This window comes from Coregonus lavaretus (genome assembly GCF_964263955.1).
Source record: "Coregonus lavaretus genome assembly, chromosome: 37".
NCBI classification, from domain to species: domain Eukaryota; kingdom Metazoa; phylum Chordata; class Actinopteri; order Salmoniformes; family Salmonidae; genus Coregonus; species Coregonus lavaretus.
Window position 1 is genome coordinate 29,026,168 of NC_140024.1, and position 26,637 is coordinate 29,052,804.

The following is a 26,637-nucleotide window of genomic DNA, read 5'->3' on the forward strand; positions in this document are numbered from 1 at the left end:
ATCTTAGGTCAATCTGTCTATCTTAGGTCAATCTATTTTAGGTCAATCTATTTTAGGTCAATCTATCCTAGGTCAGTCTTGTAGCCAAGGCTATGTAGCCTACTCTGTTAAATAGAGAATACATCTTTAGTCATGTTCGTGGTTCAGGGCTTTGTCCAGCAAGTGTGTATGTATAGTGTGTCTGTCTTTGCATACTTAGTTGTACTTGATCGAGTAAATTTCATGGTGTTCGGAAAATCTAAAAATTGTGTGTGAATTAGTATTTTTGTTGTGTGTAAGTGTGCACCGATGTGCATCTGACCGTGCCCGCGTCTTTCCCCCTACCAGTCACGAGAGCTGGAGGCCCAGAGGCAGCGTGGCGCAGACATGGACGCCATGCTGGTGGAGCGAAACAGGAAGCTGTCAGAGAAGGAGGCCTACATAGTCCACCTGCAGACGGGCATGGCCACCGGAGAGCAGACGGCCACGCCTCCAGCCGAACCCGACACGGAGCAGAAGGTAAATACAAATTCCAGAAGCTTTATTGTCCTTGAAATATACATAACATGGAAAATTGGCACGACCCAACAATGATGCTATTGGGACACAACGGTTTTCAGAGAGAAGTTTGGGGTGGGGGTAACAGTAACAGTAGTCCCTGGTCCTGGAGATACACGGGGTGAAGCTTTTTGTTCCAGACCAGCACAGTCATATTACCCTGTGCACGACCTCATGCACACAACCGAATACGAGGTATCCCACCACACAACCTCTAAATAATTGAGCGTCACTGGACCCACCTGGTACTGCCTCACTCTTTTATCTCGTCTCTGGACATGGTTTTGTGTTCCCGCATGTCCTTAATGCAAAATGTAACGTCGATGTAACGTGAAGGTAATGTCGTGGAACTTTAATGCAAAGTTTGTGGATGGTTTTCCAGGCGTTGCCGGAGGAGAGCGGAGCGGACTCCCTGGCGGAGCTGCAGCTGCTGGTCCTAAGCCTGACCAGGAAGGTGGGCGAGGGTGATGAGCGCTACAGCCTGCTGCAGGAGCAGACCGAGAGCCTCAAGGAGCTTCTAGTCACAGAGAAGGCTGCCTTCGAGGACAAGGAGAACATGTACAAGCAAAACGTAGGTTATGGTGAAAATCACAGGTTTTGCTGATATATCAGCAAGTCTGATTCTGACTTTATATGTGTTTTCTATAAGAGATATGTACACTTTTTTTCATCACAATGTTTATCGTCACGTTTATTAATGACAGATAAACGTTAAAACAAAAAAAAGAATCAAGTTACAACTCCACTCCTCCGTCCCTGTAAAATCACCTTTTTCATGTTTGTTGTGTCATGGCCAATCACATCACTGGTCACCTCATCAGCTGAAGAAAACGCAAACGCTCTATTTCACTGTCAGACCAGCCGTGACCAGCTGTGTATTCAAGCTTCACAAATGTCTTCTGAATGAACTGTCTATGTATGTTGACGTTTCAGATCCAGACGTTTAAAGACATAATTCTGCAGAAAGACAACAAGCTAACAGAGGTCAACCAGATGCATGAACAGGAGCTCTTCAAGTTGGCCGCCAAGTCTGACGCCAGCGCTGATCTGGAACAGGTAAACTAGACTAGAGGATTTACAGCTGTTACTTTTGTTTTATCATTTAAATGAACAGTAAAATCAACTATGAACCCACTTTAAATTGTCCTCATTCCATGAGTGTGGTCCTCTGTAGCTCAGCTGGTAGAGCACGCCGCTTGTAACGCCAGGGTAGTAGGTTCGATCCCCGGGACCACCCATACACAAAAATGTATGCACACATGACTGTAAGTCGCTTTGGATAAAAGCGTCTGCTAAATGGCATATTATTATTATATTATGAAGTTACTCTATTCATTCTGAACTCTATAACCCGGCTCCATGCTAGCTGTAGATACACTATAGATGATCCTTTCTTAAGTCATTGGAACGAACATTCTGTTTCAGATCAGTTATACATCCAGCAAATTGCACCAAATGTTTAACATTTCCAGTTACAACATGCAATGTCCTAGTGTGACCACAAGACCAAGTTCTGATGTGTCACTGCTGTGCACTGTGGGTAGTGTAGTTGCTGACATGGCTGTCTGTCCTCCCCAGCTACTGAAGGCTCTGAAACAGAAACTACATGAGAAGGAGGAGGTGCTGCAGGGTAAAAACCAGGTGATTGATGTCCTCCAGGGGGAGGTGGACTCCAGAGACCAGCAGATCAAGGTGAGGGGTTATTTAAATAGGTCAAACTATTTAAGGTGAGCTATCCCTTTAAGGGGTCCTCTTAGTGGCTCACTTGGTAGAGCATGGCGCTTGCAACGCCTGGATCAGGGGGTTGTTTCCTGTTGGGGCCACCCATATGAACAATTGATGCACACATGACTATGTCGCTTTGGATGAAAGCTTCTGCTAAAAGGCATATATTATTATCATCATATATTATAACAAACCACATGGGTGTTAACAACTATACCCATTGGAATGGTGGGCCAAAGCAATATGGGCTAGGTCCCAATGTTCTACTCTTATCCCGAAGTGTGCACTTGCACACCTTCCTGCATTCATTTAACAATGACGGGAGCTCTCTCCAGACACTTCTTACACCAATCCAATGCCAAGTGTGCAAGTGCACACTTCTGGAAAAGGGTGGAGAATCAAGAATACAAACTAGGTGATGGCACCTACTATAATTAATAATAAATTGGTGGGTGCTGATATTTGTCCTATTTCATACATGTACAAGTGTGTATTAATACGCCTGTGTGAATTCTAAATGTGTTTTTTGCATATCCCATCTCTCCGGACACCCTCCGAGAGTGGGGTCACGGCCAGGGTCTGCCACTATCAACGGTGACCCTGGAGCGATTCAGTTCAGATGAGGGAGACCAATCCCCTTATGATGTAATCTCTCGCTGTTTTGATTAGAAAGTGCTTCCTGACAGCGTAGACTAGGCACAATATTTGACATCAAGCAAGCCCATAGTTCTCTCTGCTTTGTTTTCTTTCCTGCCATGGTAACTTGAGTATCGCAGTATCGTGATACTGGTATCTCAACAACCCTAGCCTAAAACAGTGATCACAAATGGTCCCTCCTTCCCTCATCCATCCCTCTCTGTCCCCTCCTCCTGCTCTCCCCTGATTCCTCCTTTTCTCTCACAGGACCTGGTGGAGCGGGCGCGTCGGCTGCAGGTGGAGCGTGAGAGCCTCGGGTCCAAGATGGAGGCTGAGAAGCACGTGATGCGGGCTCAGCTGCGTGACCTCTTGGAGAAGCATCAGGGCGAGCTGCGCCGTGCCGCCGAGTTCCACGAGGCCCAGCTGGCCGAACGGGAGCAGGCACTTCGCGGGCAGCTACAGGAGGAGCTGGGAAGGACCCCTGCTGCTCTGCAGTCCCAGACACAAGCAGGGAGTGGCGGGGAGGCGGTGGCCGGAGAAACGCCGCCGGTGGATTCTCCAGCCACTGTCCAGAGGATGAACGAGCTGGAAGGTAGGTAGTCGGTATAGATGTGGACAGATGCACACATTCTACTGACTACAGGATGGTTATATAATGTTAATGGGCTTCCTGGGATGTTAAGCTCTTCTTCAGGTCTTGTGAAGATCTGATGATCTGCTTTTCTCCTGTTACTCTCCTCTCTCTCTCCTCTCTCTCTGTCCTCTCTCTCTCCTCTCTCTCTGTCCTCTCTCTCTCTCTCCTCTCTCCTCCCTTCCTTTCTCGTCTCTCACAGCACAAGCCAAGCTGAAATCGGAGGAGGCCAGTCAATCGGAAGCCAAGTTCCTAAAGGTGAAAGCCTGGTCCAAGTCTCGTATCCGACAGCTGGAGGACGAGCTGAGGAAAAGCCAGGTAAGAGATTCAGTTATATCTAGCAAACTAACTGGAACATTTTAAATAGGCGGAATGAGTCAATTATAATCTGCAGCGTGATCAATGTTGTAACTTTTCTGTAACAATGGTCTATTTAGACTTCTACGATTAGTATGCTCAGAGGGCGTGTGTTTTTGGGAGAGGGAAAATGTTGCCCTGAATGTATGTCGTACACGTTTAGTCTCATTCAACAACCAGACATGTTGCGCTGAGCTTTCCTCGACCTCTGAACTTTGTCCCTCCTCCAGTCTGGCAGCGTGGGCCCTGACGTGACGTCCCTGCGGAGCCACATCACGGATCTGGAGGAGGAGCGGGAGGAGACGCTGTGGAAGCTGGAGCAGTATGACGAGATCAAGGCCAAGAACGGTGAGGAGAGTCTTCAACTTTCATCAATCACCTGACTACATTTATCTGGACCATGGTGCAATGAACTTATTGTGCTAGCTAGTTTTGTAAGTGTTATCTTATTGTGGACTTCCCCAGGGTGTTGTCACTTATAACCATTTAAAAATGTGTTAACTGAGTATTTAGCAAACCCCCCTGGCTAGCATTTATGGAGAGTTCAGCAACGCTAGAAAAATAAATAATTCAAAGTTAACTATCCCTTTAACAAAAGGGGCTTACTACTGCAGATGTTCTCTATTTACATGTACTGCAACTCATCGTTGTGTAGTCTGGTGGTGATTTACAAGAGGATTGTAGACCCATCTAAATTAGTAACGGCTCCCCATGTTTACAAGTGATCTGTTTCAGTCTTGTACATCTGTATATTGTTTTGGTCACTTGTGAGGTTTGATCTTTGACAATGTACCTTCAGCGTGTTATTCAGGATCTGCGTGATCTTTGTCAATGTACCTTCAGCGTGTTATTCAGGATCTGCGTGATCTTTGTCAATGTACCTTCAGCGTGTTATTCAGGATCTGTCTACAGTGTGTTCTGTCTCTAACGTCCTCTGTCCTCATGTAGATGTGCTGGAGGTGTTTAACATGTCCTCTGTCCTCATGTAGATGTGCTGGAGGTGGTTAAAATGTCCTCTGTCCTCATGTAGATGTGCTGGAGGCCAAGCTGGTGGTGTACGAGGAGCAGCAAAGGAAGATGGCCGCCGACCTGGAGCAGGTCACCAAGAGGGCCGCCTCTCAGGTCAGACTTCAAACCCCACCAGCCGGCACCCCCAACATGCACTACAACGAGGAAGTACCACCTACATCGCGGCATGCAGTGCAGTAGTGTTGTCTAGTCATTGATAGTCAATGTTGAGTAAAACAGTGAGGGGAAGATGTGTTCATCTATAAATGCATACCTTGACTGTCACGCAGGGTTTCCGTTAACGAGTAATAGCTGACTTTTGTCCCCCCAAAAAATGGAAAGTCGATAAATAAAATTGTCCAGGAGAAGAAAACTCCCATTGCAAAATAAGAATTTTTAGCATATTGATTGATGGAAATAACAGTCGCTGGAAATACATTTGACCGGTCATGCTTATCGGTCGATAGGTTAGTTTGCTTAATTTAGTGTGTTTTCGTTAGGCTACATAACGACTATCTTATTTATCAAACGCATACAGATACAGAGCCTTTGAGCAAAAATCTGTCAGACAGCGCGAGAGCTGCTGCTACAGCTCCTGTGCTTTTATAAGGCCAATAATTGTAAATGCAATCGCATGTTAAAAACAGTTTTGATGGCTACGATTAAAAATAGCTACTATTTTTATTTCTCAACTGGTAATTGAAGGAAGGCTTCAGCGTGTCTCACACCACTTTGCAATGAGCTGGAGGCAGCAGGCATTTTGAAAACATATTCTTAATTGTTTAAAACCCTGAACTTTTTACTTCATATTATGAGGCATGTCTTACCTTGCATCAAAGGAGCCTAGCCAAAAGTATTTTATAAAGACTTCCATATGCCTATTCCATTGAAACCAGCAGCCTATTTCTCTCATGTTCTATTGGTTTTCAAATCAACTTTCTTTCATTGTCCAGTAGACAGACTTCAATCCTAGTCATATTAGCAACCCATGCTAGTTGTTGCATCTTTAGATCTCCCCTCCTAAATTTCCAACAAATATTTTAATCTCTGTCTTGTGAAACCGCTTGCATGTGCGGTGCGCTTTTGACAGTGGTGTTTTCCTGCTAACTGCATTATGGAACAAACATTTGTGTGTAGCCTACTGCCTTGTACACATTGCTGCACTTATAATGTGAAGAAATAATAGTTTATCAACATTTTAAGCTAAACGTTCTGATCTGTTGCATCAGCCTCCAAACTGTCCCGGAGTCTGTTTGGAATAGGCTGTTTCTTTCTCGCACAGAACGACAAGCTGACCAATAGAATAGGTCAACCTTTTTACTATGGGGGATAGTAGATTGACATAGGCTAGTGGTTTTGCTGTTCGTTACTCGTCTTGTTGACTGAGGAAAAGTAAATGTGGACAGTTATTCTAACATCTTCAAAGTGCACATTGCAATTCGGTAATACATCCTCGAGTTGCATGTTCTGTTAAAATGAATTACCATAATCTAAATTTGATTTCTGTCATTCTGAGCACTGTGGGTGGACGCTCTAATCAGGTTATACACCCAATGCAAATGGGTCCGGTAAATTAAAATGCTGCCGGTCAAATGTCCGGCATCATATTTTCCTGACGGAAACCCTGCTGGCACGGTACACCAAACACATCAGACACAGCCATCCTATTGACAACTTCACTTCTCTGATGGAAAGCCACTTGTCCTCAGATGAAATCAAACACCACATTCTCCCATGTTGAGTAATCTCTGTCTGAGAATAAGTGAACGCCCCCTGGCCCTTATCTCTGGACCCAATACTTACTCTACCCCCAAACCAATATAATACTTTTCATGTCTTTCTGATCCCATATACACTAGGCCAGCGAGTCGGGCAGCGCCGACGACGCCCAGAGCCAGGTGCTGGACTGGCAGGAGATGGTGTCGGAGGCTGTGACGACCAGGGACCGTGCCCGCGAGGAGAAGGCCACCATGGCCCTGCGCATGAGCCACATGGAGGAGGAGAGAGAGGGTAAGGGCACCGCCACCGCTGGGGGGTGATACACACACAGGGCGCACTGGCCCTACCACAGGGGGCTGACACACTGTGACACAACACACCACAGACACTAAACCTCACCTCAGACCGAAATGCAACAGTTGTACCACCCAACAGCCGCCAAACCGCCTCCCTCCACGACACATAGTACACAGCTACCACTCCGTCCAAACCTTTTGTTTAACACTGTCAAACAGCATACATCGCTTTCCCAATTCTAGAGACAAGTTATCTGTTAAAGTTCAACATGTCTTCTGTTGTTGTTATTGTTTGAGAGCCCCTCACTGTCCGACTGAGCATGTTTATTTTTTGTTTCATTTTTTTTCCTCCAACCATCTGTCCCCGGCGAGCTTTTTGGTCTGGTCCTGCCCCCCCCACCCCTCCCACCATGTCCTGCCCCCCACCCCCCTCCTCCTCCACTCCCTGCTCCTGGGATGGGGGCAGCCAACGAGAACCTGTTTCCCATCAGTTTTGTGCATGCAGGCCCCTCCCCCCTCAGCGAAGGCCTGCCCCCACTGTACTGTCCTCAGTTTCCCAGGATCCTTTTCACCTCCTCCGGGGTAAATTGGGGGCAGTACAGTGGAGGCCTGTGCTTTTCATTAGTCCCGCCATCCTTCTCCTCCATGTAGTGTTTCTTTCTTTCTGTATCTACCTCTCTTTTTCCGTTTCCTTTCCTCCCACTTTCCCCTCCCTCTCTCCTTCCTTCCGTCTCTCCCTCCCCCAACTTTCCCTGCCCCTTCGGACTCCTTTATGACTTCACAATGACGCTGTCCTTGAACAACTGATCTGCAAAACATATTAACACAACAAAATGACAAGGCTTCTATGGTGGTGGGAAGGCTAACGCTAACACTGGAATTAGGACTAACTGAGGACGGTGCTTATATGGAAAACATAAATAAACCAATGATACTGACTGTAAATCGCTCTGGATAAGAGCGTCTGCTAAATGACTAAAAATGTAAATGTAAATCTTCTTTATAAAAAAAGAAATTAACCAATGATCTTGTTTATAAAGAAGAAATAAACCAATCAAAAGAGCCCAAGAGGACTCTCCTCTAATAGAATAATGAAATATCCTTATTGTTTAATCTATAGAAAAATGAGGCTGTATCTAAACCACTAATAACACTAAAGTGAAAATTCTAGGCTACAGTTGTGATGTCATTGTGTGCATAGTTACTTGACAGATGATGTTGACAGTGGACTGGAATTATATAATATACTGACATAATAGCTTGAGGGAGCTTTAGGTGTTCTCCTAACAAACACACAAACACACACATGCATGCACGCTCTCACACTGCAAGGGGTGCTGTTTTTCAACGCTTTCGTCCTCTCCAATCATCTATCCATCTTTACTAACGCTTGCTAACCTCATTGCTGTCATTTGCCTTTGTAACGCTGCCACCATTGCTGCTTTTAGTTGTTGAAGTAGCTAACTGTTGCAATATCTGATTGGTGCATTCCTACTCAAACTTGGTTTCCGGAGCTCATCTTAACATCTAAACAACAACTGGCTGTCAATTTAAATATTGTCATGTCCATTCAATGATTGCTCATCACTTAATAAATTATATGGAGTCAATGCCATATCAGTTCGTTCAAGGAGATTCATTGGAATTCCAATTCAAAATGACAATTTTGATTTTGCTTGGCTACATTGATCACTTTGCACTATCACATCTGCAATCCTTACCCAATGAAACCCTTTTCTCTGTCACCCAATTAAACCCTTCTCTCTGTCACCCAATGAAACCCTTCTCTCTGTCACCCAATGAAACCCTTTTCTCTGTCACCCAATGAAACCCTTCTCTCTGTCACCCAATGAAACCCTTCTCTCTGTCACCCAATGAAACCCTTCTCTCTGTTGTCACTCTCTGCTTTTAGCTAGACCTCCCCCACCACTCCTCCTATCTACCTGATATCACAAAACAGATGGGAATGAGTTTTGTGCACATTGTTGGCCCTGATTGATCAATTTGACATACATGTGATTGCTGCCCCCTCCCCTTCCCCTTGATGGTCCAATTGCTGACTAGTGACCACTGATAATAAAAAATGTAGTGACCTCTGATCACGGTCCAATCACAATGTGGGCAGCTTTCAGTCAAAATGGCTGTGACCTCCCTGCTTTCCAGTATGCCAAATCACCAAAATGGCTGTGACCTCCCTGCTTTCCAGTATGCCAAATCACCAAAATGTTGCTGCAGTACAGTCTCCTTGAGCCGTAAAGACAGTCGCACCAACGTCAGACGCCCCGGCCCGCCCCCCTTCCGTCCTCCTCGTGTTTGGTTGCAGCCTGTCTCCCTCCCTGTTAGTTGTGCATGGCTTTGACCAGAAACGCTGCTTTCAGGAAAATCATCACACACACACACACACACGTATGTAAAGAACACACGCTCCCAGGAGTCTGGAGTGCCTCTAGCTCCCGTTCTCTCTTCTATGTGGAGTGAGGCTGCACGTTTGCTTGTGTGCAATGCTGCTGTTGTGTGTTCATCCGTTGGGTGAGCATGCTCTTTTGCAGTCTTTCCCTCTTGTCTCGCCCTCTCTCTCACACTTCTCTCCCTATCCATTCTCTCTGTCTCATTCCCTCCATTCCCTGTGTCATCTGTCTTTCTTCAACCACCCACTCTCTCCCTCTCCCTCTCCCTCTCCCTCCCCACCCACCCCCATCCTGTAATGCATCTCTGTGGGTTCAACTCTGTAACCCATCAACACACCCCTTCATCGCTCCCTCCCCTTCCCTGTGGCACAAAACTGATTGAGGATGACTGGTTCTTTCCCGGCTGCTCCGATCCAGCGCTGGCCAGCCGGCAGCAGGAGTTGGAGGAGGAGCTGGTGCAGGCCCGGGGACTCACAGGGCTACATAGGGGTGGCAAGAAGCTGGGAGGCACCGCCCACCAACACAGCCTGCAGGTACGGAGTAAGATGGGGAGAATGAATGATGGAGGGGGGAGGGGGGACGGGAGGTGGCAAGATGGGTGAGTGAGTTGGTAGAAGGAGGGGGGGTGTGAGGGTGAGTTCACAGCTGGGAATTGCTACCTGGGAAGGAATAAGGTAGCAATAGTAATAATTTGGTGGGTGCTTATATGTGTCCTATTTCAAGTACAAGTGTATATTAATACGCATGTGTGAATTTTTGCATATCCCAACCCTCCCTGAGCCACCCTCTGAGAGTGTGGTCACATGGTCACGGCCAGCAAGGATGCCTGTAGATGATCAGTATACCAACAAGATGTGGGAGATAAAATGTTACTGTAGTTCTGTTTGACGTGAGATTTGTACGCTATCCTCTGTAACATCCCAGACAAAATGTACTTCAGTCACTAGACTAGAATGCGTATTGTCACCCCACCCCCATGCAGGAGGACTTTGAGTTTGATGGCAAGCAGGCGTTCCACCAGGACCCGCGCAGTGGCGGATCTGAGAGCACCACCCCGATGGAGGAGGAGGGGGAGAACATGGGAGGTTGGTGGCCTGAGTACACTTCCCCCAACACAGGTGTGAGACCCGCTAGACAGTTTACGCTAGCATGCACGTTGTCGCCTTTGTGTATTTTTCACCCACCACCATTTTGGGAGCTTGAGATGTTGTCATTTGGGTTGACTTTTTTTGTCGTTTTGTCAACGTAGGCCTAACACTCTGCCATTTTGGTGTTTTAAATTTGGGTGTTTTTTTCTCTCCAGTCTAACACATTCAACCCCAGAGTGGATACATTCCCTATGGTTGACTCATCTGTGGGTTTTTGTGTTATCTCATCACAAGTTGAGGTGCTTATTATTTGAACATGTGCATGCTGGTTGAACTGGCTAGTATTTGGCTCGCTACGATGTTGGTCCATGTCGAATGCATTGAACTCTTGTCAGTTCATATGAATGTAGGTGGAGAGTTTCCCCCGTCCGTGGTAAGTGTTTGGCTTTTTTGCTGTTTTGCCCTGTCTCTTCTTTTTCCCCCTCTCATCTCCTTGTGTTTGACACATTCACTGTGTTGAAATGTTAATGGTTTTTAATGGGACAAAACAAAACAAAATTACGTCCAAAAACCATTGATCTTGCATGGGGCAAGTAGTAGGCCAACTATCCTAAACATTGTAATCCATCACAACAATATGTTTGCATGGAAATGTTTCAATTGTGACTGAATAAAGTGCAGTTTCTATGATTACAATTTGCCTCCATTTTCGCTAATTATTGTTTTTGATGATGATGATGATGGATAACTACCAGATTTCTCAACCACTGAGTTGATCGTCTCTTTCTTGTCGATACGACTGCCCTGGCAGGTGGCCTGCGGTCGGTAGTGGAGGAGTTGGAGCTGGAGAGGAACCAGCTGCAGGACCAGATCCTAGAGCTGGAGGACCGCTGTCAGGACCTGGAGGACCGGCTGCAGCTGCAGGCTCGCATCGAGTCGCTACAGGTAAACTCTCACGTCTCACAGACCTGGTTGGACCCTCATATCTCACACCTTGGAGAGCTATCAGACCCACATGCACCTTGCAGAATGACACACTGTACCAAGATAGCCTCCATAAAGACACTTAAGGCAGGGGTTCTAAAAATGTTTTCCCTCAGGCCCCCACTTCCAGCATTGGGGAACATCCCACGCCCCACGTCTGTTTCTATGGGCACAAGCACTGTTCATGACACAAACTGTTCACACAGCTCTTGTTGGCAGAGCGAACATTTTGCAGGTTTAAATCTTATTTCCTGCAATTCTACACATTTTGGCACCCCACATTTTAGAAACCACTGACTTAAGGGACCATTCTTACTCCCCTCTCACACTTCCATACCACTCACCATAGATGACCCGCTCATACCCTCCTATACCTCCTGGTCTGTTAATAAAAAGAAACACACAAAACACAAACACAACTGACTTTGGGTTTTACTTACCTGTGCCAGTTCCTGAGGTAGTGGAAATCTAACCCAGTATATTGTAACTTTGTCAGCTGCTCCCATTATTAACATTTTGCATCTTATAAATTCTCCTTTGTGTTTGGGAGTTTGTTTTGCCTTTGCTTTTGGATTGACTATTTACTGAATTAATTTGTACTATTCAGTTAATTGCATGTTTCCTCCCGAGGACTAGGATTTTGTAACAAACCCCTCTAACACAGGTGACGTTTGATGTAGATGAAGAAAGGCGGCCATTTTGGGTTTCTCAGGTGTGTTAGTGTTTGTGTGCGCTAGAGAGAACACCTCCGGCGGTGAAGGCTAATCCTTTGGCTTGTTTGTTTTGGAAACCCACTGTCCTGTGTTCACGGCTTGTGAGCAGTCTTCTAATAAGCGAGTGCTATGTTGAGGATATTTTGGCCACCAATTCACTGGGTGTGGAGAACAAACTCACATGGATGGTTGATTTCATCATAAAAGGAGCATACAAAAGTATATGACAATTCTAATCAGGCCAAGTTCAAAGCATTTTTCACCCTAAGAAAGTCAAGAGAGATAATAGAAATGATACTAAGCCAAAATGTCCTGTGAAAGCTGAAATGTGTTCCTTTTATGCTGTGTTGTTTGGACTAAACCTAAGACTGTGCATAGAAGAAAGGGAGTACAACTATTTTGGTGCAATATGTGTGCAGTGAGATGGTGAGCTTCCTACCGGCTTTACTCTGAGCTTTTCTCCAAACCATGTTAAACCTTCCCTCTCCTGCCCCTCCCCACAGAACGAGTCCGAGAGGCTACAGGGTCAACTGGCCAGCCTCCGGAGCCAGCAGAGCAGGGATGCAGAGAAACACCAGCTCCTGGTCGCCAGCCTCAACGAGCAGCTCAAAGGGTAAGCCCACACAATTCATCCTCAATCAATGTGCTAAACCAAAAAAGGTCACGGGTCACACAAATAACTAGTAAACCGGTTCATTTCCCAAATGTATATCCAGAGCGCGGTACTCATTTAAGGGTAAAAGGATTGTAAGGTTTTTGTACTGAATAGTCCAACTCCATGCAGTTAACATTTTACATTTTAGTCATTTAGCAGACGCTCTTATCCAGAGCGACTTACAGTTAGTGGGTGCATACATTTTTCATACTGCAGTCATATGCAAGTTATTAATAAACAAATACCATCAAGCATGGGTAAAGTTGTACACTGATGATCATGTGTTTGTGCTATTGTTGGAGAATGTAAGATTATCACCATGTCCTCATTTGTAACCTTTAAACTTCAACTTTCTCTTTGATGCCTTTTAGACTGAGCGACACCCAAGAGTGCCTGGAAACGTCGCTTATAGAGAAGGAGAACACATTAGTCAAGACCTCTGAGAAACTGGAGCTCATCGACAGCCTCCGAGATTCTCTCAAGGAAAAGGAGGCGAAGCACAAAGAGGTCTCTGACAAGCTGCTTCAGTCTGAGGACAATGTAAGGACAGTAGCCTGTTTTGGCGGTCAATTAATAGTCAAATCTGTTTTATAGTAAGTCATAAATATGACACCTTTTCATCTTTCAGCTCACTGAAGTTTCCACAAAATGCAATACCATTGAAAGACAGTGTTCAGAACTGAAGACAGCGGTTGCAGATCTCACACATAAGCTGAGTGTGCTTAAAGAGAAGGTAAGGTTTTCAGGATATGACTACCATGGCTTACTTACTGTGATGAAATATAAATAAATATAAATTGGAATTGAGGTTAGAATTTTTGCAGATAAGCGATGTCTTCTGGTTTAGCTCCGATTTTAATAGTTTAGGCAAACTATTACCTTCACACTCATTAAATAGCAATGATATTGACAGTACTGTAGAAGATTTCTGCCTCCAGTAACATATTTGTATTTCTTCCAAACCCGTAGACACAGAAACAAGAGGCCACAATAGAGACTCTTCAAAACGACCTGGATCAGACGAACGATGAACTGGACAAGTTGAACACCACACATCTGGAAGAAAGGGCTAAGCTGATCCACGACCTTCAGAGCTGCGAACGGGAGATCGATAACCTCAGAGACGTCCTCTCAGACAAGGACAAGGAGATCTTAGCCCTTTCGGGCAACATGGCAGAGCACGCAGAGCAGATCATGGTGCTGAAGCAGGAGATCAAGCTCAAGGAGGAGGACCTGGTTCGCATCGAGACAGCCCTCACCAAATCGGAGCGGGAGGCACAGATCATCAGAGACTCTCAGAACTCGGACCAGCAGGCTCTGAACAACAGGACGGCAGAGCTGGTGGAACATCTGAAGGATGCAGAGACTGAGCTGAGCAAGGCCAAAGAGGAGAAGGATTCGAGGACAGTAGAGGTGGAGGACCTGAGGAAGCAAGTGGAAGAGGACAAGCGGACCATCCTGGAACTTCGCGGGGAGATCCAGAAGCAGAACGTGGGCCATCGTAATCATCTCTTGGAGTGCGAAACTCAGATCTCTTCACTAAAGGAGCAGGTGACTGTTGCTTCCCAGAAACTACAGGAGTCCGAGGGTCTTGTCTCTCAGTTGAGGGAAGCAAGTACATCCAGCGAGACACTGAAAGACCAGCTCCAGGATAAGGAGCAGACATATGAGAAAGAACTCAAATCCGTCAAGGAGGAACGGAACAAGCTTCTCGCAGAGGTGGCCAAACACAACGATGACCTTAAGACCCTGTCCAAACAGCTAGAGAAGCAGACAGAGTGTCAGGAACAGTTGAAAACAGAGGTGCAACATAAACTGGAGACAATATCCTCTCTTGAGGAAAAACTCAGGGCCATCCAGGAAGAGGCCGAAGTCGAGCAACGGAAATTTAACACGGAACTGCAAGCCAGAGATTCTGAAAAGGAGAAGTTGGCGAAAGACCTGCAGGTTAAATTGGAAAATATCTCGAATATGAAGAAGCTCTTGAAAAACATGAAGACTGACAAACAACAACTGCAAGCTGACCTGAAGGAGAAGGCCGATGAACTTAAGTCTCAAAAGCAGCTTGTAGATGAGCTTAATAAAACATGTACGGCAGCTCTTGATCTTAACAGCAGTTTGAACTCTCAAACAAATGGCTTCAGAGAGGAGAATCAGAGATTGCAACAGGATGTAGCTGGAAAGGAGAAATCCATTTCAGAGATGACAGATGAAAGGGATTCTCTGAGAAGCAAAGTCTCTTCCTTCGAAACACAGCATTCTGAAAACGGCAAACTAATTGAAGGGCTTCTGAAAGACAAGGAGGAGCTGATTATTAGAGCCAATGAACTGAACAAGGTCCTGGAGCAAAATAAACAGTCAATTTCCGAGAGTCTATTTGAGAAAACAAATGAATGTAGTCTTCTAACTAAAACACTTAAGGAAAAGGAGGAGGCGGTTGCACGTTTACAGACACACATTGACAGTTTGAACACTCAGGTGGAGCAGTTCCACCAAAGCATGGCTGAAAAAGAGAAGTCTGTCACAGATCAGAACTCACAAATAGAGGCACAGCAGAGCCAGCTGTTGCAACTCCAGGAGACAATGTCTTTACTGCAGGAGCAGGAGACTGCCCTGAAAGCTGGGCTCACTGAGAAAGACACCGTGTTGCAGCAGAAATCGGAGGAGTGCAGCTCTTTACAGAATAAACTTGGGCAGCAGAAAAAGCTTCTATCCAAGCTGCAGGGTGAGACTAAATCACTTAAAGGGCAATGCTCACATCTGACTCAGCGTCTGGAAGAAAAAGAAGAGACCTTCAGACAAATGACACAGGACTGTGAAAACCACAAAGACGAGCTGAACAAGAGGAACGAGTCATTGAAGTCACTAAGCAGTCAGCTTGGTGTCATGAACGAGAGCAGTGCGAAGTTGGAGTCTGAAAATACAGAGCTGAAGACCATTCTGGAGAACCATGGAGCAGAAAACAACAAGCTAAGGGAAGAGATGGAACAGAGGCAAGCTGAGTTGGTTGGTCTCCACAGTCACATCCAGGCACTGAGTGAGCAAAACCAACAACTCCGAGCTGTTTATGAGATCAGAGAGAAGGAACTTGCCCAGCAAATGCAGGTCGCATCTGAGCTTGATAGAAGGGTAAATGTGACTGTTGAGCAGAACACAAACCTGAGCTCACAACTGAAAAGTATGACAGAGGAGAAGCAGAAACTGCAACAGGAATTAGCTGTACAGTCTGAGTCCATTTCTGAATTAACAAAGGAGAAGAACTCACTTCAAGATAAACTTTCCAACTTTGAAATGCAACATTTAGAAAACTGCAAAATTATTAAAGGGCTATTGAAAGACAAAAATGATCTCAGTGTAGCAGTAGAGGAACTCAACAAGGTCCTAGAGCAAGATAAACAGACCGTTTCAGAGAGTTTGCTGGAGAAAACAAATGAATGTAGTAATCTCACCAAATTGCTTAGAGGGAGTGAAGAGGCACTTGCACGTTCACAAGAGCAAGTTGACAGCTTGAACACCCAACTTGATCAACTGAACAACAACATGACCGAAAAAGAGAAGGCTATCAGAAATCAAAACTCACAATTACAGGCCCAGCAGAGCGAGTTGTCGCAACTCCAGGAGACATTGGCTCTATTAGAGGAGCAGGGGACCGCACTGAAATCTGAGCTCACGGAGAAAGACACCATGTTGCAGCAGAAAGCAGAGGAGTGGAGCTCTTTACAGAATAAACTTAATCAACTGCAGGGTGAGACTAAATCACTTGAAGGGCAATGCTCACAACTGACTCAGCGTCTGGAAGAAAAAGAACAGACCTTCAGACAAATGACACAGGACTGTGAAAACCACAAAGACGAGCTGAACAAGAGGAACGAGTCATTGAAGTCACTAAGCAGTCAGCTTGGTGTCATGAACGAGAGCAGTGTGAAGTTGGAGTCTGAAAATACAGAGCTGAAGACCATTCTCGAGAACTACGCAGCAGATGGCAACAAGCTGAGGCAGCAGATGGAACAGAGGCAAGCTGAGGTATTAGATCTTAGGGACAACATCCAAGCGTTGAACGAACAGAATGTCAGACTAAAAGCTGAACTCAAAAACTCTGTCACAGAGGCATCCAAGACACTTGAAGAGATTTCAGTTCTCAAAGCAGAGATCTCTAACAGGGACAGTTATGTGTCTAATTTAACAAAGCAACTGACAGCAGCCTGCTCAGACAGGGATAGCATAGGTTTGACCTTGCAGCAGAGAGATGAGTCCCTAAAACAGCAGGAGATGTTTATTAAGCAGTTACAAGCTAAGTCAATAGAGGGTGAGGGTCAGATGACCCAGGACATCACTGAGCTGCAGACACAAGCTCAGAGTCTTCAGAAAAGCCTTCAAGACAAAGATGTATCGCTGCATGAGGCAGAGAAACGGCTGAGTCTGCTCAGAAAGAAGTTCACCTTAGAATCTGAGGATTTCAAAACCCAGCTGAATTCAAATGTTGAAACCATGAAACAGCTTCAGGGTGATCTACGTAATGCGGAGGAACAGAGTAACCAGCTCAGTGGGAGGCTTGAAGAACAAGAGGCACAGCTTAAGCAGAAGGTTGATGATTATGTGAGTTTAAGGACATATGTTTCAGAGCTGGAGGATTCCACCACGCAGCTCAGAGGTCAAGTTGACAGCCTGACCTCTGAGTCCTCCCTGTTAAAAGAGACCCTGAAAGAGAAAGCCCAGGTCATCCTTGAGGCCCAAAGCACCTCCTCAGCTGTTAGCAAAAGCCTAAATTCAAAACTCAAAGCCAAAGATGCAGAATGTGAGAGCTTAAAAGAGCAGCTTTCGCACCTCAAAGAGTCTGTTTCAAAGCTCAATAGTAGCCTCAGTGCCCAGTCCTCTGAAATGTCAAGACTTCAAGAAGCCTTAGACGAAAGAGGGACTGCCGTTATGGACCAGTCAAAGGCCCTTCAGGAGCTGCAGAGAAGGGCAGATGAAGCAGCCCTCTTCAAAACCCAGTTCATGGAGAGCACGGAGTTGGTGTCACAACTGCAGGGTCAGATTCAGGAACTCTCCACTAAGTCTGCAAGCCTCAGCCAGTCAGCCGAGGAGAACCAAAGTGCCTTTGTAAATCTTCAGGAGAAGTATGCTGCTCATTTAGAGGAGCTCCAGGAAGCTCGGACGATGCTTTCTCAAAGGGCAGAGGAGATGTCCAGTCTTAATAAGGCCCTCAGTAACAGCAACGGGGCAGTTCAGGCAGCAGAAAGCACCATAGAGGCGCTGAGGAATGAGTCTTCCTTGCTGCGTCAAGACCTTCAGCAAATCCAAACACTCAATGTCGACCTTTCAAAACAAAAGGAAGATGCCCTTGCTACCCATCAAAGGAGCACCTCAACATTCACTGTCGAAATTGAGAGACTCAAATCTCAGTATTTGCATGTGGCTGCTCAGGTAAATGCACTGACAGAGAATCTTGAGCAGAGAGAGTTGTCCCTTCATGCCATTAACAGTCAGTACACAGCCCAGGTGAAACAGGCAGAGCACGTAGTGTCAGAAATGCAGAAACTAGAAGATCAAAATAAGAAGTTAAGAGAGGAGATCGCTCTGTCAAAGCAAGAAAACCAACAGCGGCTGGATGCAGCAATCAGTGAAAGAGAATGTCTGCAACAAGAAGTTCAGAAACTCATCATTGAGAGAGATGAACATGGCAGGAGCTACAGCAGCCAGATACAAACAATGCAGGAGCAGTTGCATTTCCAAAAGCAGCAGCAGTCTAGCAGCATCAACGAAGTCATGGAGAAAATGGTGGCTGAGAAGGAAAGACTACAGGTTGAGGTTAGTGTCAAAGGTGAAGAAATCACCGGATTGAAATCAGACATTCAAAAGATAGGGCAAACTCTTCAGGACTCTGAGAAGGAGTGGCTATCGGTCCTGGATAGAGAGACACAGGATAAAAATCTCATTGCGGAGCAGTTGAAAAGTGTTGAAAATGTAATGAAGTCAAAAGATTTTAAAGTTCAAGCATTGAAACAAGACCTAGATAGTTTGCATGAAAAGTTGGCAGAGGCAACAACAGCAATTAGACAGGGTTCAGATCAGCTAAAAGCGAAAGAGGTAGAGGCATCCGCATCCAGGGTTCAGATTAAAAATATCTTAGTATCTGTTCAGGAAAAAGACAAGCATAATATTGAATTGAGGCAGGCTCTTCAAGATCTGGAAAGTGAGTTAAGACAACTGGAGGTCAGCAAAGAGTGTTCTGACAAAGATTTATCTGTATTGTCACTAACCATGTCTGATAGATTAGTTGCTTTAGAGGAAGAAAAGGCCTCCCTACAGACTATGATCAAACAGTTGAGAGAAAGACATCAGTGTGAGGTAGATTCTTTGAGAGGTGAATTAAATCAAGTTTCAGAATTGTTAAAACGGACAGAGTGTACCCTTAATGATAAAGAAATGGGCTATCAAGGTGAGAATCAACAGAATGTTTTATTGCAAGAAAAGATACAGCACCTTCATGCACAGCTCCAAACTGAGACTGAGATTCGGAGAGAGGCAGGTATTAAACAGACAGCTCTACTTAGTGAAATCCAAACGAAAGATGAGCAGGTCAGCTGCATGACCATCCAAATAAGTCAGCAGAAGGAATTGCTAGCAGGTCTCAGTCAACAGTTGAGGGAGAAAGATGCTTCAGTAGCACAAGTAATTGAATCTGCCTCAAACGAAAGGATGAAATACGCTGAGGAAAATAGTAATTTCCTTTCACAGCTGGAAAGCTTGGAAAATGCACAAAGTAGCTCTATGAAACAGCTTGAAAATATTTCCTTGCAACTAGAAGAGAGCAAAGCTCATCTGTCACGCTCTCAAAGTGAAATTGAGACCAAGGATTCAGAGAATGGAGATTTGGTTAAAGAAAAGGATAATCTCAAAACTCAGCTCGCTAAGTTAACCAAAGAGAAAGAGGTCATGAAAAAGAAGCTCCAAGCTGCCCTGGTTGTAAGGAAAGATCTATTGAAGAAGCTAGAGGAGCATGAACATCAAATAGAGCAGAATGTGAATAAAGGAATTGAGATTTCAGGCTTACAGGATCGGTTGCAAGAACTCACTTTACAAGCTCAAGCTACTACAAAAGAGCACGAAGACATTGTTGCAGATATTAAACGGCAAGTTCTTCAGAAAGAGGGTGAACTCCTAGAACTGGCCAAGGTCTTATCAGTGCGAGACAGTCTTGTAGAACAATTAGAAATAAATATGCAAACTTTGCAAGCGAAACTAGATGAACAAGAAGCAAGTTTGACAACAGCATTGCGTAATCTCAATGAAAAGAGCATCATCATTGATCAACTTCATTCCAACATGTCAGAGAAAGAGGAGGCCTTTGAACAGGAGAGAAGTGGTATGATACTGAAGTTAGAGAAGCTTCAAGATTATATGAAAATGAGCGAGGAGAGTTGGAAGAAGGAAATGTCAATCTCCAGTGCTACAGCTGTTGACATTGAAAACAAGTTGGCAAAGGTGAAGCAAGAAAAGGCAATGATGCAGAAAAAGGCTCAAGCTGCTTTACTGGCACGAAAAGAGACGATAAAGAAGTCTCAAGAAAGTGAGAAAAAGTACACCCAAGAGCTCTCAGATTTAAAAGATGATTATAAAGCACTCCTGGAACAACACTGTCAGCAGACCAATGACCTTAATGCTGTCCAGTTAAGTTATGACCAGAAGGTCAAGGAATTCGAAGAAATCAGTCAGGCCTCAGTCTCTCAGCTAGGTGAATTGGAGACCCTGAGACTGCTTGTACAGGAACGGGATAAAACTCTTCAAGACCTCAACATGTCCCTATCAGAGACGGAGAGTCAAGCCTGTGCCTCCTCATCATATCAAGCAGAGCTAGAAACCCTTCACTTCAAACTGGAAAGCATGTCCTCTGAGTTGGCAAATAAGGACAAAGCTCTCATAGCACTGGAACAGAAGTCCAAAGCATTATCTGAGAGAATGAGCTGCACAGAAAGTCAACTTAAAAAAGCCCATGCAGAGATAAAGGAGAAGATGGAAGAGCTCGCAAGACAGCAACAAGCAGTAGAGATGGCCGAGCAGCAGCACCAGCAGGAAAAACAAACTATGGTAGATGACCACCTGGTGCTGCAGAACCAGTTGGGCACATTACAAGCCACAGTGGAGGAGCTAAAACACGCCTTAGAAGCACTTGTTGGTGAGAAAGAATCCCAGTCACACACATTTATAAGTGAAAGCAAAGAACTAATAGAGGACAGGGACAGAATGAAAGGAGAGCTGGAGAATGCACTCACCACCATCGCCCAGCAATCGTCCGAACTTCAAATCCTCCAAAACACTTGGGCTGAAACTCAACAGCAACTCAGTGAAGAAAAGGAACAACTAAAAGTGGAGCTTGAAAAAGCACAGTCACATTGTGTAGAGTTGCAGGCTGAAATGGAAAGTCATAAGCTGCACATGGAATCACTACAGCAGGAAAAAGAAAGCACCTTCATGGTCGTAGAACAATTAAACGATGAAGTTGCCATGCTGGATGCTCAGCTAAAGGAAGCTAGGAAAGGAAATGAGGTTCTTCTTCAAAAGATACCTGGTTTGCAGGATAAATCCTCTGAACAGATTGGGGTTATTGGGAAGGAGGAGGTCCAGTCTCTTAAGATATCCCCTGAAGAACATGAGATGAGTCTCAAGGAAAGAGATGATGCCCTGTTGATTTCTCAGGCTCTGGCCACAGAAAAGGAAGAGCTTATTGCTGCCTTGGAACAGCAACTGCAGCGGCAGATTCACATTCACGAAGTTGCCATGGAAAAGATGAGGACTGAAGTTGATGAGCTTCAGCAGAGGTCTCGAGAAGATGCCAGCCAAGCAAAGGATCAGGACAACCAAACCAAAACAGCACTTCTCACCAGGAAGCTTCAAGCAGCCTTAGTTTCCAGGAAAGAAATCTTGAAAGAGAATGGCTCTCTGAAGGAACAAATGCAGATACTCTCAGCTAAAAATGAAGAAATTGGGACTTCATCCATTGTACTGGAAATGTCTGTTGCCAAGTTGAAACTACAAAAAGAGGATCTGGAGAGTTCTGTATCATCCCTGAGCAAGGAGAACGAGAAGCTCATTGCTGAGAATGATCACATCATCAATGATAATCACAATTTATCTGCAGCCTGTGAAAGCCTCAAACTCACTATAGAAAATATCACCCAACAGAAACAGGCATTTTCGTGTCAGCTTGAGTCCCTGAAAGACTCGCAGACTGATGAGTTGTCGGAGTGGAAATCTAAGCACACAGAGCTGAAACAGGAGTATGAGTCCCTTTTACAAGCTTACGAGAATGTCAGTAGCGAAATGGACAAGATGAGACAACTATTGGAGGGGGCAAGAAGAGAGAGGCAGGAAGCACTCTTTAAAGCACACAAATATGAATCTGAGAGGGAGAATCTGGAGAAGCAAGTTGGGGAGATGGAGGATGAAAATGAAAGAATTAAAGAGAAGATGAGAAAGTTTACTAAGGCAAAGCAGCAGAAAATGGAAGAGCTGGAGGAGGAGAATAAAAGAATCAGAATAGACTTGCTTGAGTTTGATGATAAGCAGAAAGCCACAGTTGAAGAGTTGACTATTAAAAACAACCATTTGGAAGCAGAGATCCACAGTCTTGTAGATTCCTCAGAAGCGCTCAGGCGGAAGCTAACAGAGATGCAGCTCAACAATGTCAGTCTGGCAGAGGAACTCAAAGAAGCAAGCTCTTCGTTAGAAAAGTGGCACACCGAATCAAAAACATGTGAGCAAAACATGCAGCTTAGACTAGATGATGCACTCGTTTTGAATAATTCACTGACTGCCCAGATTGAGTCACAGAAGACAGAACTTGTTGCCCAACAGGAAATCAATGAATTGATGCAAAAGGAGAAAGAAACTCTCTCTGAAAGAATTAAACAAACGCAGAATGAGCATGAAGCGGAATTGGGAGAAAAAGACGATGCCATCTCAGAGCTCCAAGAAATGATCAGCAGACACAGCCAAGAGACCATCAGCCTAAATGAGAAGGTCAAGATCTTGGAGGACGACAAGTCTATATTACAAGAGGAGCTTGAAAATGTCCAAGAGATCTCGGACAAAGTAAAAAATGAGAATGAGTATTTGGAGATGGTGATCCTCAAAAACTCTGAAAGAATTGATGAACTGACAGAGGCGGTCAATGTTCTCCAAGCCCAGAACACACAGCTCTCCTCTCAATTGACTGCAAGCAAAGAGAAGGCGACTCAGGTTTGCCAGGAGGAGGAGGAACAACAGCTGAGGTTAGTCAAGGAGTTTGAGGAGAAACTCAAAATGTTCCAGAGAGGCAACGAGGGCTCCAAAAATATAAAGAAGGAGCTACAGGAACTGCTGAAAGAAAAGCATCATGAAATCAATCAGTTGCAAAATGACTCCATCAAATACCAGGAGCTGATTTTAGACCTAGAAAGGTCTCTGAAGGCTTCAGAGTCAGCGCATGAACAGGTGGAGAAAGAGCTGAAGGAAACGACCAAGAGAATATCTTGTCTAGAAGAAGAGAGGAGGCATCTTGAAGCTGAGCTTACCACACACAAGACCCTTCTCAATGAGGCAAAGAAAGATTTGACAAACATTAGCTCTGAAAAAGACAAATTGGTTGAGTTAGTATCAGAAAAGAACAATCAATCAGAATGTCAGGTCATGGAGAGAACTAAAGCACTACAACATGTAGCTGAGCAGCAAAAGAGTATTTACATGGAGAGGGAGGTAATTTTACAGCAACATATAGAGGAACTTCTGGGTTCCAAGGAGAAGGAGAATCAGGTAGTGTTAGAATTGAAGAGGAAAATAGATTCTCAAGATTTACAAATGAATACTCTGAAGAGAGAGGCTGACACAAATTTGGCTAAGTTAGCAGCCCTATCCTCCACTCCTCAGGGTGCCGATGCTGTAAAACAGTGGAATGATATGTTCCTAAATACCTTGCATGAGAAGGACAGCCAGCTTCTAGAACAGGGCTTTGTCATAACGAGATTCCTTGAAGACATTCGAGTGAAAGAGAAGGAGGTGACTGAACTGCAGGTAACCAAGTCGAGGCTCGAGAGGGCACTTGGTGATTACACAGTAGCTGCCACAGCTCAGCAGAGGCAGTTGTTTATAATGGGTGCCAGCAATAGAGAGCTTAACGAAACCGTGGAGCTCCTGAATCAACAGTTGCAGGAACTGAGTGAGCAGGTTGAGAGATTAGAACAGGATAAGAGTGCACTGAACAGACATCTCACTGGCAGTGTAGATTCCACATCTAAAATGGAGTTCGATCTCCAGCAGCTGGAAAATACACTTTTAGACACAGAGTCCCAGCTACTCCTCTCGCAGTCTCACAGTGACATGCTTCAGGTTGATTTTGAGAAACAGAAGGCCATTTCACTGCACCTGAAGTCACTCCTGCAGAACAAAGATGCAGAAATCTCCTCTCTGCTGTCCTCCAGAGATGGACAGATGTCAGGGTATCTAGAACAGCTGCAAGCCAATCACCGTGCCCAGGTTGAAGGCTACGAGGACAGACTAACTGCCTTGTACTATGAAAGGGAGAAAGCTGACAAGGAGTTCAGAAGGCTGGAGAGCAAAGTCAAAACCCTTCAGATGAAAGTTGACAAGTCCATTCAGGAAAAGGAACAAATGGCTGCTCAGATGGAAACATTCAGGAACTCCATGGTCTCCTTGCAGACAGAGCGAGAGCGTTTGATGTCAGAATATAGGATGTCTGAGGCAAGGAATCAGACTGGAATGCAAGGCAAGGAGGGCTCAGCTGAAGGAGACCTCAATGCAACCAAGGGCCTTAAACACGAGATTAGGACTCTCCTTCATCAGATGGATGATCTGAACTCGGAGAATGCCATGCTCAGGGCGCAGCTGATCAGATATAGAGAGGACTTGAATCAGGTCTTGTCCTTGAAGGACAGCCAGTTGAAAGAGTTGCTCAAGAAGCAGCAAGACGCCATCAAAAACCTGGAAAACCAAAAAGCCACAGCTGAAAAGCAGAACCGGAAGACCCTTCTGGAACTCGAGAGGGAGGGAGAGGCAAGCAATGCCTTAAAAGCTGAGAATTCCAAACTTCAAACTCGGGTCACTGATCTGGAAGCTAACATATTGGCCCTGAATAAGGGAATGCAAGAAACTGATAAAGGCAAAGTGATTGCCGACTTGCAGCAGGCCGTGGCAGCCAAAGCTTTGGAATGTAACGACCTCCAGCAAAAACTGTTTGCTCAGAAAGTGGCAGCGGACGACTGGAAAGGCAGCCTGCAGCTCCTGGAGCGCGAGACTGAGAAGAAACTGGGAGAGGCAGAGGACAAGTACAACAGCGAACTGGATGCCTTTGAACAAGAAGTCGAACTGATGAGAAATGAGAGTAAGACTGCCGACCAGAGGGTGGCTGAGGTGGCCAGGGACCTGATACAAACAGAGCAGCTGCTGACCAATGCCAGAGTCCAAAGCACGGACCTGAAGTCTCAGAACGAGTCTCTGGGTAAAGCCATGGCCGCCTTGCAGAACGACCGCGACCTGCTCATCGAGGACTTTAAGATCCTCCGGAACCGATACGATGAGGAGCTCCGAGAGACCCAGGGGGCCATGAACAAGGTGGAGAGACGTCTAGGGGACGCCACCTCAGAGCTGGCCACCTTGACCAAAGAGAGACACATCCTGGTACAGAAACTCTCTGCTCTAGAGAGCAAAGATGCTCCCTCCCAGCTCACTTCACTGGTAGACGAGCTGTCCGTGGCCTTGTCAGAGAAGGAAGGGCAGCTCCAACGGGTTTCCCTGGAAAATGACACGTATAGCAGTAAGGTGTTGGCCTTCTCCAGGTCCATGGCCAGCCTCCAAGATGACCGAGACCGGCTGATGGAGGAGCTGGCTGAGGCAAAGAGGACATTCGAGTCCAGGCAAGGATTAGGTCCAGAGGCAGTAGACATCGCGAACACGGGGGAGTCAAATAGCCATAGAAGCAGTGGTATTCAGGCCCTTCAGACTGGGAGAGATGGGCTGGTAAGTCACCAGCTGTGACTCAAAGCTTGTTGTTTGGATGTCATTTGGTTTTGTTTTGATTTAGGCTTTTTTCGCTTGGCTGTGTGTGAACTTGCTGACAGCATGCAGAGGACCAGACAAAAAGCTAATCTACCTGTCATGGCTTTGGTGTGTGCAAGCATGACAATTTGGTTGTGTCGCAGGAATGCAGTTCTTAGTTAAGCGTTTAAATGAGTCTCCTCAATGTGCGTTGTTGTTGTTGTTGTTTTTGTCTCTCTAATGGTTTGTTTTGTCTATTGAAGGAGACGAGACAGAGGGTGGATGAGCTGCAGAGCGCCTTGCAGCAGGCTCAGGCCTTCAAACTGCAGACTGAAACAGAAGTCAGCGGGTACCAGGCAGAGCTGGCTGAACTGAGGTAAGATCCTAACTGCACCTAGAAAGATTTGAGTTGGCCATTCAATTGTATTACTTCTGCCAATTGGGTTACTTTTGCACATTGGTGAGGTGAATGCTGTAAATCGAAAGCACTCGATGTGTTCTGAAAGATGAGACGTCGAGGATTATAATGAATATGTCTTTGATGTCATACAAGCAAACCACATACACGGGAGTCCAAATGTGCACTTCACATTTAGAAATTCACATTATGGACATGTATGATCTCTATGTTTATGTAGAATTACCAGGATGACATGGCATCATACCCTGGGTTGTTCTAAGCAGAATGTTTGCTTTATTGTGAAGAAAATTAGCCGTGGAACACGCACCTGAAAGCACTCACGACTCTTTGCTCACCAAAATGTCTGTGTTTCTCTGAAGTGCCTTGGGAAATCCTAACGCTGGTATAATCGTATTTTAGAACTTGGCTAGTCATGTTGGCAACAGAATGA

General features: G+C 45.3%; 1 protein-coding gene across 1 annotated transcript in view; it reads left to right on the top strand.

Moving 5' to 3' along the window:
* LOC311111946 (uncharacterized protein) overlaps positions 1–26,637 on the top strand; it is a 49,613-nt gene that overhangs the window by 10,493 nt on the left and 12,483 nt on the right. The window contains exons 6-22 of the mRNA XM_084154883.1: positions 328–498; positions 920–1,108; positions 1,471–1,593; positions 2,116–2,229; positions 3,166–3,490; positions 3,732–3,847; positions 4,117–4,234; positions 4,917–5,008; positions 6,754–6,904; positions 9,735–9,850; positions 10,300–10,402; positions 11,217–11,350; positions 12,606–12,715; positions 13,129–13,297; positions 13,386–13,490; positions 13,727–25,768; positions 26,050–26,162. Coding sequence (XP_084011009.1) covers positions 328–498; positions 920–1,108; positions 1,471–1,593; positions 2,116–2,229; positions 3,166–3,490; positions 3,732–3,847; positions 4,117–4,234; positions 4,917–5,008; positions 6,754–6,904; positions 9,735–9,850; positions 10,300–10,402; positions 11,217–11,350; positions 12,606–12,715; positions 13,129–13,297; positions 13,386–13,490; positions 13,727–25,768; positions 26,050–26,162 — 14,291 coding nt within the window. The remainder of the gene's footprint in view (positions 1–327; positions 499–919; positions 1,109–1,470; positions 1,594–2,115; positions 2,230–3,165; positions 3,491–3,731; positions 3,848–4,116; positions 4,235–4,916; positions 5,009–6,753; positions 6,905–9,734; positions 9,851–10,299; positions 10,403–11,216; positions 11,351–12,605; positions 12,716–13,128; positions 13,298–13,385; positions 13,491–13,726; positions 25,769–26,049; positions 26,163–26,637) is intronic.